Source organism: Gadus macrocephalus, chromosome 14 (assembly GCF_031168955.1).
Source record: "Gadus macrocephalus chromosome 14, ASM3116895v1".
Classification (NCBI taxonomy): Eukaryota; Metazoa; Chordata; class Actinopteri; order Gadiformes; family Gadidae; genus Gadus; species Gadus macrocephalus.
The window spans coordinates 21116061-21135607 of NC_082395.1; the positions used below are offsets into that span (position 1 = coordinate 21116061).

A 19547-nucleotide genomic window follows, 5' to 3' on the forward strand; every position below is an offset into this window, starting at 1 on the left:
ACACGCACACGCACAGCCACACACACACACACACACACCTCCGCCCCAAATCCCTTCCCTTCAGACGGATGTATTATTTAGCGCAGTAAATTTGAACCTCTGCCATTATCCTGTAAGTACACGCAGTGTGTGTGTGATGTGTTTGTGTGTGTATTGTAATCTCCCAGCAGAAGGGACACTTCAAACAGGTCTGAAGCGAGGCAGTGCGCCTTAAGCCCCTTGTTTCAGCCTGGGATGCTGATGCATTTCAAGCTTAGCGCTAATAAAATTGAAAAATAAATGGAGGGTAATTGTTTCATGCATTCGGAGGCACCCTGCTCATTCCATTATGCTTCTCTCTGTATGTGGTTGTGCCTGTGTGTGTGCGTGTCTGTGTGTGTGTGTGTGTGTGTGTGTGTGTGTGTGTGTGTGCGCGTCTGTGTGTGTCTCTGTGTGTGTGTGTCTCATCGTTCAGAATAAGCCGTCTGTTCAACGGGACGGAGCCCATCGTGTTGGACAGCTTGAGCAGCACTACTTCATCGACCGCGACGGCGAGATCTTCCGCTACATCCTCAGCTTCCTGCGGACCAGCAAACTGCTGCTGCCGACGACTTCAAGGTAGGTCCCCCCCACAGCCAGGGACCTCCTCTGAGGTCCCCCTCCCTCTCTCCGGGGGGAACCGACCTCTATGAGGGGATGTGGTTGTTTATATGTTTATATAGAGTTCCACCACCGTTCGACACAGTAAACAGTAACACGGAACCACTGTTTATCTGCAATGTGTGTGTGTGTCCGTGACAGGATGGGGTTGAATCAAATCGTAGAGTGTGTGTGTGTGTGTGTGTGTGTGTGTGTGTGTGTGTGTGTGTGTGTGTGTGTGTGTGTGTGTGTGTGTGTGTGTGTGTGTGTGTGTGTGTGTGTGCAGAAGTGACAAACGTGTAGTTCCCCTAACGGGCTATAGGTCGCTCACTGCAGAATCCACCATTCTAAATCACACGAAAAATGTGTTAATCTCGAAATACACAGCAAATAAATGGGATCTTCGTTCGGTTAGGATCCCAGCTATGTTAGAGGTCCTGTTTGACGGTTTTATTTCATTGAAAGTTATTAATGATCAGATGAATGCCAGGCGGCCATTACAGTCCCGCCCACAATCCTCCAAACATGGACCGTTTCCGCTGCTGGTCACCAAAGATCTCAAACAATGCGGCGCCAGTGTAGTGACATCAGACCCTATGATATGAGCGGTGTTTGATCTGCAGAGAGTGTTTTCTATCCAGGTGAACACAGGTAGATGAACCCTGCACAGCCTCTCTCTCTCTCTCTCTCTCTCTCTCTCTCTCTCTCTCTCTCTCTCCCCCTCTCTCTCTCTCTCTCTCTCTCTCTCTCTCTCTCTCTCTCTCTCTCTCTCTCTCTCTCTCTCTCTAATGGCGTGCAATAGGGCAGGAGGGCTTGCAGGTGATGCGTTCAGAGTGTGTGTTCCAATGCGTCGGGACATGCACACACACTCACATCCTGTGTGTGCCGTGCATGTGCACACATGAATGAACTCCACACAGACACACACACACACTGACAAACACACGCCCACATATACACAAACACACCAACACACACTAACAACGTCATCCCAATTACATAAAGACATGATACGTATTTGCTGTGAATGTCTTCACATTTCCCAATTCCAGCAGGCTGGACCTCCAACAGAGAGACAGCGCTCTTTTACTTTCTCGTGCACGCCCTGGCCTGTGGCACTGGTCCGCTCATCCATCTCCTACCAGGGAACTAGCTGATCCCAAGTTTCCCAGAGCCCCAGGCCAGTTCTCAGGGCCTGAGCAGTGAGTCTGAACAAGGCCCAACCCTCGAACAACAGCGTCTGACACGCAGCCAGCTCCACAACCCATTTGAGTCATTAACCATTAGCACTGAGAGTTTTCTGGGGTTGTGTTTGTCGTTCTTCTCTCTCTCCTGCTTATCCCAAAGGGGAAAAAATAGAGCCAGTGTCCAATGAGGACACGTCCCCAAAACGGTGTTGTTTAATCTCATTACGTCTCTGCTTTGGCTTCGTCTGCCGCATGCCGTTGAATCTGTGCAAAGCTGAGGGAAAGAGAATGAAATGCAGATAGGGAGAGGCGGAATGGAGCATGTCCTTATCTGAACACAATCAGGAGCCGGTCGCCCCGGGCCGGTCTGTTCAGCGCTGGCAGCCATAGCGCTGCTGTGTGTTTTGTTAAATCAATGTGAAAGTCAGAGCGGCGCAGGAGAAAATAGAAATGTTGTGTGTCTCCACCAGTGGAGCGGGATATCCAGTATTAATGTACTGTGCTGCCGTCCTCGCCGAGCCGAGCTGCAGTTAATCACGTGTGTGTGAGCAACGCCACGGCGTGATTGAGGAACGTCGCGTTCCGGGTTTTTAGTACAGAGAGTGTCGCTGCGGCTGTTTGTCCCCGGTTCTGTTTGCATGTGGATCGGAGGGGAGTCATGCCATTGACAGATTATTGTTAAGATAGTTGATTCCACGTTAACCTCGATGAAACATGATGAGGACATATTTTTGGAGAATATTTGTCTTTTCGTAATTTTAGGATCCAAGAATAATGTCTATCTCTCTGTCTTCTTTGATCCCCTTCTGAATCTTCATGTAACTCTCTCTATGTACTCTGTTTCTCTCTCCCTCTAGATCTCCCTCTCTCTCCCTCTCTCTCTCCCTCTCTCTCTCGCTTTCTCTCTCTCCCTCTCTCTCCCTCTCTCTTGCTCTCTCTCTCTCTCTCTCTCTCTCTCTCTCTCTCCTCTCTCTCTCTCTCTCTCTCTCTCTCCTCTCTCTCTCTCTCTCTCTCTCTCTCTCTCACTGAGACTCTCTCTCTCCCCCTCCCTCCCTCCCTCCCTCCCCCCCCTCCCTCCCTCCCTCCCTCTGTCCTTCCCTGCGGTCCTGAGACGCTGCCTTGCCGGTGGGCGGCGGGGCTGGATCATTATTTCCCAGCTCATCCTGGCTGTCTGACCTGGGGGGGGGGGGGGGGGGGGACCGTCTCACAGCCCTGGCGGCTCTGAGGGGTCGGGGCGTCGGGGCCAGAGGCCGCGGGCCGGACTTCGTCTCCCCCGCCCCGCCGGAGGACCGCTGTGTTGTAAGGCCGCCGGGATGAGTAAAGCCCCCCGCTGACAGGGCCCTGTTAAAAAACGACATCCATCCAGGGCTCTGACCTGTGGTGGGGGCTTGCTCTGTGATACAGAGACACCCCCCCCGTCCCCTCTCCCTCCACAAGGCCCTGCTTCCCCCCCCTGCCTTTTGTCATCCCCTCACTGCGGCGGCTGAGGGACAGACAGACAGACAGACAGACCGACAGACAGACAGACAGACAGACAGACAGACAGACAGACATCAGATGGTCATTCATATTCACAGAGTCTCTCCGGTGCAAATGAAAGTGCAGCCCAGATGAATATCAAGGCCGGGTTGGGATGTCCACCTCAGTGCAGTCCACCACCAGGTTGGAGTCGTTAACAGATTAAGGTCTCCTCAGTATCCCGGGGGGTCAAACAGATGGGGGGTGTTAGGTGATGGAACCTACTCTACCCCCACACACACGCACACGAACGCACACGCACGTGCGCGCACACACACATGCACACACACGTACAAACACACAACAAGCAAACACAAACACACACACACACACGTGCAAACACAGACACGCAAACACACACACACATGCACACACACACACACACACACCGAGCCTTCTACAGGCCGTAAGGAAGCAGTTCTCTGTTATCCTCGCAGCATCGCCAACACACAGCCTCAACCTCACCTACGCAGCCGTGATGCGGTCCATCTCTAACGGCCGTCCTCTGCCACAGGCCCCAGCTGTGTGTGTGTATCTATATTTCCGTGTGTGTGTGCCTTTTCTTTACGATTGAAGTCCGTGTTTCCTGGGCAGCGCGATGAGCAACACGGCTCTCCATGCTATAATAGTTATTAAATGTATAGCCAGGAGGCCTGTGGCTGCTGCTGCTGCCGCTGCCGCTGCCTCGTTCCTGTGTCATCGTGCCACACATGGATTTCATTTCGGGGGGAAGGTAGCCGCTGTGTGTTAGCGCTGGTCAAGGGAGTGTATCAAAGGGAAACTGAATTACCCGACGGATAACCGTATTCCGCGTCGCCAATCGCGCCGCGGCCCCCGACGCGCCGCAGCAACGTAGCCGCGGGCGGCGCAAGACAAGCGCTGACCGAGGACGAGCTAGGCAAGGGTGAGCTAGGCTAACAATAGCGAGAAAGGGAGCCCAGCTGTCGCGCGCGGTCGGTTCCAACGCTAATCAGAAACACAAAGCTTTTTAAGTGAACTAATTGTGTTGCCAAACAGCATTTACTGAATTCAACTGACGTCCCCCCCCCCTGCCCCCTCAATTAAACCGAGCCGTACGGAGAGCTATGTTACCGTCCGACAAACGACGGGCCCCGTTAGCGTGGAACCGTATCTGTGTACGGAACACATTAAAGAACCCGTGTCCTCGTGTTCACTCGCCCATATCCTCTTAATTCTCACCTACTGCCCGCCTCCTCCCCACAACAACCAGCCTGGGCTGTTCTCCTCTCCCTCCTCCACAGTGGTGCTGAACGATGGTGCCATCTGGTCTTATGGGAAATTAGAGGAAGGAGCGGGGAGGCGGTTGGGGGGGGAGGCGAATGCCCCCTGGCTGGGCCCGTGCCCCGGGGGGGGAAGCAGGCAATCTGCTGCAGACAGCAGTCTGCACACAGGAATGCGGCGTCCCGGCTCGCTGGAGCCCTGCTGAAGGCCGTGCGTCGGGGAGCCGGCGAGATGGGAACATGCTAAGGGGCTAGCAGGAGGAGGGTTAGCCTGCCTCCTCACGCTCGGTCCCGCTGGTGGGGGTCGCCATCTTTGTTCCGTGTCCGGAGAGAGTGTTGTGTGTTTGAACCTCGTGGGGATGATGGATGTTTGGGAGGATCTGACGGAGGAGACACGCCCATCCAGGGGTACTAAAACATGTACAATCACAGCACAGATTGCGAGTTGGTGATCATTGACAGCTATTGCATAAATATATCGTATTGTAGCTAACTTGGATTTGAATAAGGGAACTTCAGTCCAGCAGGCAGGATGTGCTGTCTCCTGCTGTATAAGATATACTGTGTGGTCTAAACACATCCATATTTCACCAGAGGGGTCAGGGGTCACCTACAGCCCGGGGCAGCACTTCTGGAGTAATTAGGGCTTTAGTACTTGCTCAAGGACAGGCTGACATTCATTGTCTACAGTCTGTGTGTGTGTGTGTGTGTGTGTGTGTGTGTGTGTGTGTGTGTGTGTGTGTGTGTGTGTGTGTGTGTGTGTGTGTGTGTGCAAATGTGTGTGTATGGGTGCCCGTGCATACATGTCTGTGTTTGTGTGTCTGTGCGGTTGGATGCCTGTGGGTATTTGTGTGTCTGTGTTTGTGTGTGTGTGTGTGTATGTGTGTGTGTGTGTGTGTGTGTGTGTGTGTGTGTGTGTGTGCGGAATTGCGGATGTTCCAGAGTGTGTGGTTTTATTTGTGTGCATGAGCATGTATGTTTGTGTGTCTGCGTGTGTGTGTGTGTGTGTGTGTGTGTGTGTGTGTGTGTGTGTGCATGCGATTGTTGCTGAAGAGCACCTTCCAAACCAATCCTACTTCCTAGCTCACACAACAACAACAACAACACAACAGCATCACGCACACAGACACCCACACCACCCCTCCACCTGCCCACTCCTACGCACCCTGAGCACCCTCCCCCCTGGTGACCCCCGCTGTCTCCCCCCCCCCCCCCCCTCCTCCCCCCCTCTCCCAGGACTTCCACCTGCTCTACGAAGAGGCCCGCTACTACCAGCTGTCCCCCATGATCAAGGCGCTGGAGGGCTGGAAGCAGGAGCGCGAGCAGCGCCGCATGGCCCAGCCCTGCGACTGCCTGGTGGTCCGCGTGACCCCCGACCTGGGCGAGCGCATCGCCCTCAGCGGCGAGAAGGTGCTCATCGAGGAGATCTTCCCCGAGACCGGCGACGTCATGTGCAACTCGGTGAACGCCGGCTGGAACCAGGACCCCACGCACGTCATCCGCTTCCCCCTCAACGGCTACTGCCGGCTCAACTCTGTGCAGGTAGGGGGTCCGCCCGTCTGGGGAGGGGGGGGGGGGGGGGGTGTGTGTGTTGGACGGCGCTGTGTGCGGGCGCGTTGGGGGGGCGCGATGGAGGAGGCTGGGTTGGATGCTGGTGGGCCTACTCTGTGAAGGTAACTGCGGGGGGTCCGCCCGGCTGTGGGGGGGGGGAGGGTGTGTGTGTTTGACCCGGCTGTATGCTGGCGCAGTGGGGGTCCCTGCTGGAGAGGGTTGTACTCTGTGTAAACAGCTTCACTGTGTGCTGAGTGCCGGTGGTTACTAATAGATATTGTGTTATATAGTATAATGGGCTGTGAGTCATCTTGTGAGTTTGTTTAGTGCTTTATGTTTGTGTGTGTATCCCTGAAGAATTTATTGAGTGGCGTTGTTTTTTAATGCTAGGGATTGTAGATATTTCACAGTAAGACTGTTACTGTTACTGTTACTTATTCTTTTAATTGTATTCTGGTTGATATTGACCACAGGGTTGGGACAAGGTTAGCTAAATACCAGCTGATAACAGTGGACAGCTGTGCAGCTCTTCAGCTTGTAATTACGTTCCGGTTTTACTCTATCAGATTTACTAACACTATCCTCTTGAACCAATATATATATATATGGATTTATATTTTTGTTTTCTCCACTGGAAACTTCTGCAAATCGCAGTTTAGAAAACCCGAAAAGTCAAGCAGAAGACAAAGACATTTAAAATAATTGCGCCGTAGCCTGAAACTAGTTCTGGCCAGGAGAGGAGAAAGAGTTAGAGGAGGACGAGAAAAACATAACAGCCTCACAACACTCTCTCTGTAGCGCAGCGTAGCACCGCCGGTAGCTACGCACAGGCCAACACAGAGCCCCCCACACACACACACACACACACACACACACACCATACACCCACACAAACTCTACAGACACCGTAGACACACACACACACACACACACACATACACACACACACACACACACACACACACACACACACACACACACACACACACACACACCCCTTCGCTCCTAGCACCTCCAGCTAACCTCATCCCATGCAGCTCTCCCCCGCCTCGCCCATGGCTGGGTCCAACACCTCCACCACGGCCGTCCTACCGCCCGGGTGAGAGACCCTGACCTGGGGAGGGGGGGAGGGAGGAGGGGGGAGGGACCCGGCACGTTTGGTCCGCGGCCATGTTTCCTCCTCGCTCGCATGAAGCATCCAGAGGAGGAGAGGGACGCAGAGAGAAGGAGACGAATGAAAAGGGGAGAAAATGATATGCATAATTTAGGCTTCAGTCCTTTTTAAGACACAGCTCCCATTTATTTTGCGTGGAAAAAAAGACTCCAATATAAGAGCGCTCAGGGCGGTTTAAATACACGTATTGCATTTTTTAATACCATACTTAGAATTTTTCAAACAGCCTAAACCAGTTTATACTTCTTTTATAGATTTTTAAATGACTTGCAATATAATTAATTGGCCACATCAACTAACACAACATTTTCCTGCTTTATGTACTAGCGAGTCTGGTAATTGGGGTTGGTGTGCGTGCATGTGTATGTATGTGACTGTGCGTATGTGTGTGTATGTGAGTGTAACTAAGTCTGTGATTTAAGAGAATCTCTGCCCAGATGATGGTGAGGATCGCTAAAGAGCAGATCAAGGAGTAGGAGCAGAAAGAGGAGCCGAAAGAGGAGCAGAGAGAGGAGCAGAGAGAGGAGCAGAGAGAGGAGCAGAGAGAGGAGCAGAGAGAGGAGCAGAGAGATGAGCAGAGAGAGGATCAGGCTCTGGGTGCTAGTAGGGGGCCCCCCCAGGCCACAGGAGACGTTGTGTTTGAAGGTGTGAGGGCCATGCTTGGATGAGGAGCTGGAGGTCAGGGAATCACACAGTCTCTGTGTCTCTCTCTGTCTCTCTCTGTCTCTCTGTCTCTCTCTCTCTCTCTCTCTCTCTCTCTCTCTCTCTCTCTCTCTCTCTCCATCTCTCTCTCACACTCACTCATTCTCTCTCTCACTGTCTCTTGCTCTCAATCACTCCCTCATTATCTCTCTCTCTGTCTCTCTCTCTCTCTCTCTCTCTCTCTCTCTCTCTCTCTCTCTCTCTCTCTCTCTCTCTCTCTCCTCTCATTATTCCTGGAAACTAAGCAGTACACTGGCACATGTTGCGCTGAAATGTGTCGCTAGGAAAGAATTGTGGGCACGCACACATACACACAGACACACACACACATCCACACACACAGCCACAGACACACACACATACACAACCACACACACACTCTCGCACACACACACACACACACACACACACACACACACACACACACACACACACACACACACACACACACACACACACACAGAGCGAGGCTCATCCGGCTGATGAGGTTTTCAGTGTAACAGGAGAAGGCTCTAGACAAGGTGCTGGTCCTGTCCATTGTTAGGGGGGCAGGAGAGGAGTCAGGGGAACGGCCTCGTCCCAGGACCCTACAAAGAGCCTGGGTCTGATTTCAACCCCAGACCCTCACCCAGAAACCCACCCACCCACACACACAGACACACACTCGCACACATATAGACACACAAACACACTTACTGACCTTTATGCCTACTGGTATGTAGGGCAACACAAACACACACACACACACAAATACATCTACAAACAGATAGACATGTATATACACACACAGACAGATGCACACACACACACACACACACACACACACACACACACACACACACACACACACACACACACACACACACACACACACACACACACACACATCTGCAAACAGCCAGACGGCACCACACCCTCGCCCGAGAGTAAGAAAGGGAGAGAAAGAAAGAGCTGTGAACAGAGGGAGAAGAGAAAGGGGGGAGGAACAAAGGGAGGAGGAGAGAAAAGGGGGAGGAACAGAGAGAGGAGGAGAGAAAGGGGGGAGGAACGGAGAGAGGAGGAGAGAAAGGGGGGAGGAACGGAGAGAGGAGGAGAGAAAGGGGGGAGGATAGAAGGAAGAATGAAGAGGGAAAAGGGGGAACAATGAACAGACCGCAGAACACTTTGAAACACTGCTTGTGTTTGTTTGTCCCGGCTTTTCCAACGGAAACGTGACCATAACGACGTTATGGTCACGTTATGTTGCCAAACCCTCTAATGGCCACCGCGCTGGGTTCATCTCCTTACGGACGTCACTTGCACAGGGGGCCATGAGTCTGAGCGTTGTTAGAGCCAGAGGACGGGGGGCCAAGCTCCGAGGCATCATGGGTGATGCCATCTCCCTTATCGGAAATACCCTTAAAAAAAAAAAACTCCAACACGATCGCCGTAGATTTTTTACCGCACTGAGCAGGAATGGGTGTATTTAAAGAGCGGGGACGGGTGATGGAGAGATACAGTTCTTGCGCGCCCACTGCCTTAGCCTTGGTGGGACGTTCGTAATAAACAACCCCGACTTGGCATGTAATCCACCATGGAGTCATGAAGGGAATTTGGGGGAATAATGGAAGCCACCTGCACTCTGATGTAGAGCCAGGAGAGAGAGAGAGGGCGAGCGGGGGGCGAGAGAGAGAGAGAGAGAGAGAGAGAGAGAGAGAGAGAGAGAGAGAGAGAGAGGGGTGAGCGGGGGGCAAGAGAGAGAGAGAGAGAGAGAGAGAGAGAGAGAGAGAGCATTAAGTGCGCTTAAAAGAGAGAAAACATTCAGCCAAAGAGCCACAGAGGTGTACACACAAGTGACTCTACAGGCCCCAAGAGCTGGGAGGTGGGGCCGGAGCTCCATACATCACCGTGATGAAGCACTGGGATCAGACCGCGGCCAATCCGTCCTCCATCACAGTGACAGTACAGGCAGTACCCCCCCCCACCCCCACCCCCCCCGACCCTTCAGCCACAGGACAAACCCCTCTCAGCCTCCCCCCCGCTCAGCCTCTCTGTCACACATCATCCTGCCAGCCAATCAATCAGTCCTGGGAGAACAGGAGGCCGGATGGATGGGGGGAAAGAGCCAATCACAGACCAGGGCCAATCACAGACCAGGGCCAATCACGGTGGAGTTATTGTACCAGACAGCAGCGCGGCGGGGAAAAGAAGCTGCAGCGCACTATAGCAGAAGCGAGAGATAAAGAATAATAGTATAAAGGCTAAATGTTGCTCTCGTTATCAGAACACAGACGAGGGAAATCCTTCCTCATAACAAGTGAACCCGTGTTTTGGTTAAAGTAATCTTTTAACACAGAACAGAACCGTCGGAGAGAGAGAGTTGAGCCCGCAGTCTGTGTCCCCACTGTCTGAGACACCGGTTTGATCATCTGTAGCGCGTTAGAGCCCGACGTGTCGCTGGTCTGTGCACAACCGCGCGTTTTCTTCCTGTGGCATGCGGGGACTTCTCTAAACAAAGTACCAGATGGGATGGAAAGTGAGAGGGGAGGCTGATCCGATGAGATGTTTTGTATTGTGTGTGTGTGTGTGTGTGTGTGTGTGTGTGTGTGTGTGTGTGTGTGTGTGTGTGTGTGTGTGTGTGTGTGTGTGTGTGTGTGTGTGTGTGTGTGTGTGTGTGTGTGTGTGTGTGTGTGTACGTGTGTGTGCATGCGTGCGTGTACGTGTGTAGGCGCGTGCGCATGCTTGTGTGCATGAGTGTGCACGGGTGTGTGTGTGTGCATGCGGGTACGGGCGGATGTGTGTGTGAATGCGTGCCTGTGTATGCATGCGGGTGTGTGTGTGTGTGCACGCGCATGCTTGTGTGTATACGTGTGTGTGTGTGTGTGTGTGTGTGTGAATGCGTGCATGTGTGTGTATGCATGCGGGTGTGTGTGTGTGTGTGTGTGTGCACGCGCATGCTTGTGTGTATACGTGTGTGTGTGTGTGTGTGCGCGTGCAGCACCAGATGCCGTAGGAAGAGGGGACTGGAGCTCAAAGCGGGTGCAGCCGGCTGCCTCCCGTCTCCCAGCAGAGGTCATGCATTGTTAAACAAAGGCCCCCCCCCCAGATCAACGCCCGTCCTGGCTGGTACCTGTCACTCCCCGGCTGGGAGCCCCTTCCCGCCGCTCCCCCGTGGCCCCCGCTGCCGGTGCGGGGGCCACGGGCCCCTGGGACGGGTGTCGCGCCGGCTCCGGTGGCCATCAATATTAGATCAGCGCTAACACTCGCTTTGTGCTTTGGAGCCGCGACACGCGTTCCACTTTGACGCCGTCACCCGCCCCCCGCCCTCCGCCTTGGATCCGCCGGTTTTTCGGGGGGGCTCCTTTATCAGGCGTGAACTTGTTCAGGAGGGGGGCAGGGTGGATCCAGTGAGCCCCTGTGATCCCCCCATGTCAGTGAGTGGCAGCGCAGAGAGAGTGTGTTTTGATGAAGCGGGGGACGGGGGGGGGGGACGAGGTCTGAGTCGTGCGAACCGAGAAGCGCTGGAGTCTGAAGCACATGAAGGAGACGGCTCAGCGGGGCCTCGGAGTCAGCCGGGGAAAGTTCTGGAAGAGTCAAAGTGGTAACTAGGTTAGCCATGCCATGGCAGCGCACGTGAAACCGGAAACTATTTTTCATCGCTTTAATCCAGACAGGATGGTCAAAATACTCCGGACTAATGTAATACAAGAGGCTACAACAAGATTGTCATTTCAGAGTGTATCTGATAAAACAAGAGTGTGAATACTAAAGGGTTGAGGGGAGAGGGCCAACGCGCTCATACATCACTAAGGAGGGAGCGTAACTTTCTTCCAGGCTGGGTTGAATCCTGGGACACGGTGCTGTGGCCATCCAAACCTTTTCGCTCGGATCCATCTTAATTATGCAATATGTTGTTTATGGCCCTGCGGCCGACTGCCGCTTATTGCACAGAATGTTAATGCTTTCAACATCTTTCAAGTGGCTTATCGCCGTGACGCTATTGTCGGATCTGTGGCAGCTATCTGCTGCGATAATATCCCGCAGTCTTTGGTGCCGCTCCTTCTTCTTCTGCGTTTATTAACTAAGTATCAGTATTGATCAGACCCACCGACTCACCGGGGAGCGTCGCTGCGGAGAATGACGGAATGGCACGGCGTATCACCGAGAGATGATGGAGGCTGAAATGCAATGTGATGCAATGATCAAAGAGGGGAGTGTAATATCATTTCCATAATCGTTAGCTCTCCTCTGTCGTCTGTCGTGGATCGGGGAGTGCCTGATGCTCGGGCAGGGTTCCTAATTAGCTGCCCTTCTTTGAGACTTGAGTTCATCTGATACGCCCCATGTCTCTCGCTCTATCGACGCACATCTTCACTCACACACATATCCACATGCGCCCACAACCTCATACACACGTGCACAGATACATACATACGCATAGTCACGCACACGCCCTCACACACAGACACAGACACAGACACACACACACACACACACACACACACACACACACACACACACACACACACACACACACACACACACACACACACACACACAGTGTCACTCATATCCCTGCACACAAACACACACACATAAACACACATACCGACATACAGACAAAAAGTCACAATCAAATGGATTCACACTAAGTCATTATCGATAGTATATTGTGTGTGTTTGTTTGTGGGTGCGTGCCTGCGTGCGTGTGTGTGTGTGTGTGTGTGTGTATGTGTCTATTGATCTGTCGGGGTCACCCTGGGTGAGGCCTTTCGTTTCGGTGAACTCCATGTTAAGAGTACAACTCAGTGGAACTAACTAGGACCTAAACAGGACATTGAGACGTATGTATACGTGCTCAATTACCCCTGACAGCTCCTCTCCTCCCCTCCTCCTCCTGAAGAGACATCTCACTCTCTCTGTCTCTCTCTCTCTCACTCTCTCTCTCTCTCTCACTCACTCTCTCTCTCTCTCTCTCTCTCACTCACTCATTCTCTCTCTCGCTGTCGCTTTCTCTCACTTAATCCCTCACTCACTCATTCTCTCCCTCACTCACCCCCTCTCTCACTCATTGTCTCTCTCTCACACTCACTCATTCTCTCTCTCACTGTCTCTTGCTCTCAATCACTCCCTCATTGTCTGTCTGTCTGTCTGTCTGTCTGTCTGTCTGTCTGTCTGTCTGTCTGTCTGTCTGTCTGTCTCTGTCTCTCTGTCTCTCTCTCTCTCTCTCTCTGTCTGTCTGTCTGTCTGTCTGTCTGTCTGTCTGTCTGTCTGTCTGTCTGTCTGTCTGTCTGTCTGTCTGTCTGTCTGTCTGTCTGTCTGTCTGTGTCTGTCTCTCTCTCTCTCTCTCTCTCTCTCTCTCTCTCTCTCTCTCTCTCCCCCTCTACCTCCCCCCTCCTGGTCTAGAGGCGGTCTGTGAGGACCATAGCACTCTGCTCCCCTCTACCACAGCCTCATTACTCAAATTAGCATCCCTACTAATCACCAGGTTGGGGCCCTGGTCAGCACACTCCCCACCCCTCCCCTGGTCCTCTCCCACTCTCCCCCCCCGAACCTCCCCCCCTCCCCAAAATCCTCCCCCACCCTCCCCCTGATCCTCCCCCACTCTCCCCCCGATCCCTTTGAGCTCCTGCCCTCATGCCCATCGCCAGAATTAATATTGCAGTGGAATAGTTTGTGTGGGTTGGTGAGCCCCCTGGTCTTATGTCTCTCTCACTCTCTCTCTCCCCCTCTTTCTCTCTCTCTCGCACTCTCTCGCTCTCTTGCTCTCTCTCTCTCTCTCTCTCTCTCTCTCTCTCTCTCTCTCTCTCTCTCTCTCTCTCGCTCTCTCGCTCTCTCCCTCTCGCTCTCCCCCAATCTCTGTACGAAACGGGAGCGTTAATGACGGCTGTTTGCGGGGTGTTTGGTGGTGATCAGAGTTTGATTCCAGCGCCGTGAGAGGGTGATGGCTGATTGACGGCCGGGTTTCGTGGGTGGTGATATTGATACGGGGTGATCAGCCAATGACAGCCTCACAAGGATCAAAGCCTTCGTTTGATGTCTCAACCACCCTGGAGGAGTTCTGGCAGACCTGTCCAGCACACGGCAACGTTGAACGCTTTTAATTGAAAAAAGTGAATCAACATCAGTGCATGAATCCCAAGTTTAGGGAGCCACGTCTCACGTGGAGAAAAGTGTGGATTCTGGGGTTGAACTTCTGACCATAGGCAGGGTAAACAAGTCGTCCTTGACGGGGGAAACGCAACGGCAATCTGTGTTTTTTATTATATTGATTATTATTGCTTAATATTCATGAGATCTTGTTCTACAAACTTCAAGCACTTCAACTGCTGGGCCCATGGGGGCAGCATGTTGCTCAGGAGGTAGAGCAGGTTGCGCTGAACTCACCCCCCTGCCGGGCGCGCCCTCACCCGGCTTGTCTCCCTCTCCCCTGGCCTGTCTCTGGCCTGTCTCCCTCTCCCCTGGCCTGTCTCCCTCTCCCCTGGCCTGTCTCTGGCCTGTCTCCCTCTCCCCTGGCCTGTCTCCCTCTCCCCTGGCCTGTCTCTGGCCCGCCCCTCACCTGTGTGTCTCTGTCTCCCTCTCCCCTGGCCTGTCTCTGGCCCGCCCTCACCTGGCCTGTCTCCCTCTCCCCTGGCCTGTCTCTGGCCCGCCCTCCCCTGGCCTGTCTCCCTCTCCCCTGGCCTGTCTCTGGCCCGCCCTCCCCTGGCCTGTCTCCCTCTCCCCTGGCCTGTCTCTGGCCTGTCTCCCTCTCCCCTGGCCTGTCTCCCTCTCCCCTGGCCTGTCTCCCTCTCCCCTGGCCTGTCTCTGGCCCGCCCTCCCCTGGCCTGTCTCCCTCTCCCCTGGCCTGTCTCTGGCCTGTCTCCCTCTCCCCTGGCCTGTCTCCCTCTCCCCTGGCCTGTCTCTGGCCCGCCCCTCACCCGTGTGTCTCTGTCTCCCCAGGTGTTGGAGCGCCTCTTCCTGAAGGGCTTCAGCGTGACGGCGTCCTGCGGCGGCGGGGTGGACTCCTCCCAGTTCAGCGAGTACGTGTTGTGTCGGGAGGACCGCCGCGGCCACTGCATGACCACGCCCATCAGGATAAAGCAGGAGCCGCTGGACTAGAGGGGGCCTGCTGGGAGAGGGACTGACCACGTGAGCCCCTCCCTTAACACTCCCTCCCTCCCTCCCTCCCACCCACCCTCCCTCCCTCACCCACCGAGTCCGCCGCTCCGTCACCTCCACCTGAACTCCGACCGAACCGAGCGGCGAGCACTGCGGGGGGTCAGAAGGAACCGTTTGTTTCCACTTGTGCACCCCCCACCCCCGTCCCCCGTCCCGTCCCGTCCCGTCTTCAAACCCCTTCAGACCACGCCCCCCCATCGCCCCCCCTCCCCCCATCCAGCACCCGAAGGATCACAAAGCAATTTCAATACAAAGCAAAAACAAACTTTACCGAATTATTAGCAGAAGGCGGCTGCCGGGCTGGCAGCACTGCAGAACTCTTCAGGGGAATGTAGAGACTCAGCAGAGAGGAGACGGGAGAGACAGCCGGGGCGAGGGAACACATCAACCCTTTGGAGTTTGGGAAAGAGCACCCAAAGAAATCTGCAGGACACGATCAGCGGCGAGGTCCGAAAAGCAGACGACAAAGAAGAAGGAGGAGGAGGAGGAGGAAGAGGAGGAGACGACGACTGGGAGAGTGGCGTCCTTGAACCGTTTTAGCGGCGTGACCAATCGACCAATCCGTTCCCCCCTCCCCCCCCCCCCCCCCCCGCCCCCCCCCCCGGGTCCAGGCGGTAATTACACCAAAAACAAAGTGGTCAACACCAGGAACGACCCCCAACACCTCCTACCGGCCCCCCAGAACTCCTACCGGCCCTCCGCCCACCGCGAGCCACCAGGCCTCAACACTGCCCCCCCCCCCCCCCTTCCTCCAAATGTCCTCTGTTGCCAAACCGACTCTTTATTATTGTTCATTTTCTGAACGTGGTTTCCGATGTGACCCGCGCTTGAATTCCCCCCCACACCCCCCCTACCCCTCTTGTGTTCTGTCTCGAACGACACGGTGTAAACAATTATTAACCGGATTATTTTCAATGTCGTTTTGCCATTTTTTTTGTGCGTGTGTGTTTTTTCCTCCTGTCTCCGAGATGAAGGACGTGTGAACGCCGGCTTCATTAGGCTTCTCAGGGCTTTGTTAGGGGAGCGTTTCTTGGCAGGTTCCGCAGAATCAGAACGATGACTGCGGGCTACGTGGCTGAAGCAATCTGGCTGCTAATGCACTCAAGAGCTGGAGCCTCTTTGTTCAATGGGGGGCGGGAAGAGAATCTGGATATTTCTGCATTGTTTATAGTCAAATGTGCAGCACACATAAAAAAAAGTGCTTCGGAATTAACGCTTATTAGCCCCGAAACATACCTCTGACGCCCCGCGCCTCGCCTGGGCTTTATGGGGCTGCAACAGATGGGTTCTCGTTCGGTGGAAGCTTGTAGAAAAACGGCACATTAAAAAAATAAATAATAATATGTAAGAATCTGAATAGATTCTGGGAGATGTTCGAGCGCCGAAGGCCAGAATGTATGAGACCAGAGGAGCCAGTGGGAGAGAGGTTTACCAGTATGTCTCCCATTGAGAGAGGTTTACCAGTATGTCTCCCATCGTCCCGGGATGCTCCCTGTTTGTTTGCACTTAGAAAAACGTTTTCTACGGAGCTGCAGCCAGCCCCGGCCGCGACTAGAACCAAACCCTCCGTGATGTTATCCCTGTGTTTTTACTGACAGGTTCACGGCATTTCAAAAGGAATCTCGTCAGACCAACAGCTGTTTTAATGCAGTGCCAAGAGCAGACGAGGTCCCTGTTTTGTTGATTGTAAAAATGAAAAGACACTCTCTTTGTGGCTGGTGTTTCTAAAAAAAAAAGTAATACAAATGATTTATTTTATACACCTTATCTTCACAACAATACAAAAACAAGACAGTGTGAAGTCAGGGGTTGTATTTCTCTCATCTAAAATCCTCACTCCGATAGCATCTCTCTCTCTCCCTTTCTCTCCCTCTCCCTCTTTTGCTCTGCCTCTCTTTCTCTGCCTCTTTTGCTCTCTCTCTCTCCCTCTCTGTCTCCCTCTCTCTCTCTCTCTCTCCCTCCCTCCCTCTCTCTCTCTCTCTCTCTCCCTCTCTGTCTCTCTCTCTCTCTCTTCCCCCCTCCCTCTCCCTCTCTCTCTCTCTCTCTGTCTCTCCCCCGCTCTCTCGTGTGTTTGTTCCAATATGGTCGCGTTGTGAGAGTGAGCGTTCCGGCGTCTCCTCACATGTCTGGGCGCCGTAACCCGGGCAGAACCGAGCTCCGCATCAAGGCTCTTCGAGACTCGAGTGGGAGGAACTCGCTTCTCTTCCTCCGTGTTCTCTCGCTCTCTCACTCTCGCGTCGCCGGATCAAAGGCACACACAAGAAAGGCCAAGTTTCACACTTTGTACGTATATGTATAACTTACAGTCACTCTCTGTGTGTGTGTGTGTGTGTGTGTGTGTGTGTGTGTGTGTGTGTGTGTGTGTGTGTGTGTGTGTGTGTGTGTGTGTGTGCAGAGTGGATGTGCGTTTGTTAGTTTGTGTGTGCGTGGTAGTGTGTGTGTCTTCCTCCATCCCGTCAGACTGATCAAAACCAAAGCCCACACTGGTTTTTGTAGGCGCCCACGTGTCTAAGTTAAGCTTTGTACTGGGTGGGCAGAAGGGGCGGGAGGGGGAGATGGGGGAGATTCGGGTTTGGGGGGGGGGGGGGGTCAAGGTGTTTTTTAAATACTAGTGAAAGATCCATAAAAGCGGTTGCTAGGTTTTGGCCTGTTGTCATCATGTGTCCGCTCTCTGCCGTGCCAAAGTGGGGGGATAGGGCTGATGGTAGGTGTAGCCGCCAGCCCAGCGCAGCCCCCCTGGGGTGCCCTCACTCACAACCCCCTCCACCCCCCCTCTTTGTTCAGACCTGCTCCTGGTCTGCGCCTCCGCACCAGTCCCTCAAAGGGAATGACCAACAAGAAGGCCTTTCATGTGGAGCGGGGGGCGACGGGGCTTCACAGCGCGATGGGGCCCCACCCCCCGGGCTGAGGGGGGCTCCGACGCGGGCTCGGGCGAGCCCCTGCTGTGTCATCCCTATGCCCCGCCCCCCCCCCCTGCCCACCGGCCCCCCGGACCACAGCAGGCCAAACAAACTGAGGAGTCAAAAGTCAGGAGGCGGCAGCCGGCCCGGGCTGCATACAGAGCAGCCCCCCCGCTGGGCCCGCGCCTTTAGATTCATCTGGGCCGTCACCGCGGACGGGGGTGAGGCAGGGGCTGGGTGGAGGAGAACCGGTGGGGCAGGAGCAACTCAAAGTACGGAGATTCTGCTTCTATTTACTCAAACGCGGTTTTGAATTCATAAAGTAAACATTCAAAAGGTTCAACAGCCGGGGGCGGGGTCGGTCCTCTCGCACCACAACACAACTTTTTGACGATCTAAATTATGTAGAGGAAGAACGCCAAACTTTTGGGTTTATCCGGAGAGCTGTGATGCATAGGATGCCGTTTTTAACTTGCAGGCCTAGCTCCGCCGTCGTAGGCCGACACCACGTTAGCGCGCGGCGCGGCCGTTAGCGTGCGTGAGTGGGCGGACGCGCTGCGGTCCGTGGATGAGTGAAGGGTCAGCGGTCACTGGGCGAAGCTCTCCAACTATTTCAAATGCGGGTCACTTGTACAGTTTCTGTAAATGAATCGACTGGGGCTCTGGGTTCGGCAGAGGGCCTTGTCTCCTCGGAGGGACCGCAGAGTCCTCTTGAAAAGACTCCAACCATTTCCTTGTGTACATATGAATTAAGACATGTCAAAAGGGTATACTGAGGTGCAAATGTATATTATTTAAAGTGTTTTAAACAAATAATTAGACTGTGGTATTAAAGGGCATGTGTTCATTTGCAGTGTCTCCATTTTGATTTTTCTTGCATATTTGCGATAATAAAAGGATGTATTGTATAAGCCTTGTTGTATGCTTCGTCTGTCGTTCTCTCGTTTTTGGTGCAAGATGTTTTAAACATAATTTGAACCTTTGTTTTGGCTTTGTACCTGGAGCTATTCGTTTTGGGTCTCAGAGTCCTAGGAGAACCGACCAGTACATCTGTAATGAAACAGTAAGCCAGTAACCCTGCTGTGAGGAGCTTTGCTATCTGTAGTGTGACTGCAGAAGACGCATGTAAAATAAGGAATGCAAATACGGTTAAACGATAAACTCTGTGTCCCCGGTAATCGAGCTGGTTAAACATGCTGGGTCTGGCCAGAGACAGGCAGGCAGCAGCGGGCTTCCTTCGAGAGCGACTCGCCACCAGGGTGGAGATCAGGGGAAAACCAATACGCTTAATCCTCAATGTTTTCTGCGCCGTGTTAAACGGTTTGCTCTCTTCAGTAACTTCTGCTGCTTAATTAGCAACGGAATCCTAGAGGGAGTTTCCGAGGTCCTAGTTCAGCAGTTGTGCTCAACTCAGTTAGTTCTTGAGAAGAACTTCATATCTCATTATGGATGTGTTTAAAACTAATGAAGCTTAGAGAACCTTTTTATATTTGGACTTGAAAAAATGAAAAGACGATGG

General features: G+C 53.5%; 1 protein-coding gene across 1 annotated transcript in view; it reads left to right on the forward strand.

Annotated features, from left to right (window-relative positions):
* The window catches only part of LOC132472207 (BTB/POZ domain-containing protein kctd15-like), a 34034-nt gene extending 15095 nt beyond the window's left edge, over positions 1 to 18939 (forward strand). The window contains 2 exon segments of the mRNA XM_060071706.1: positions 5801 to 6106; positions 14910 to 18939. Of these exon segments, the coding sequence (XP_059927689.1) occupies positions 5801 to 6106; positions 14910 to 15068 (465 nt within the window). The 3' untranslated portion in view covers positions 15069 to 18939.
* Positions 18940 to 19547: the final 608 nt, after the last annotated feature.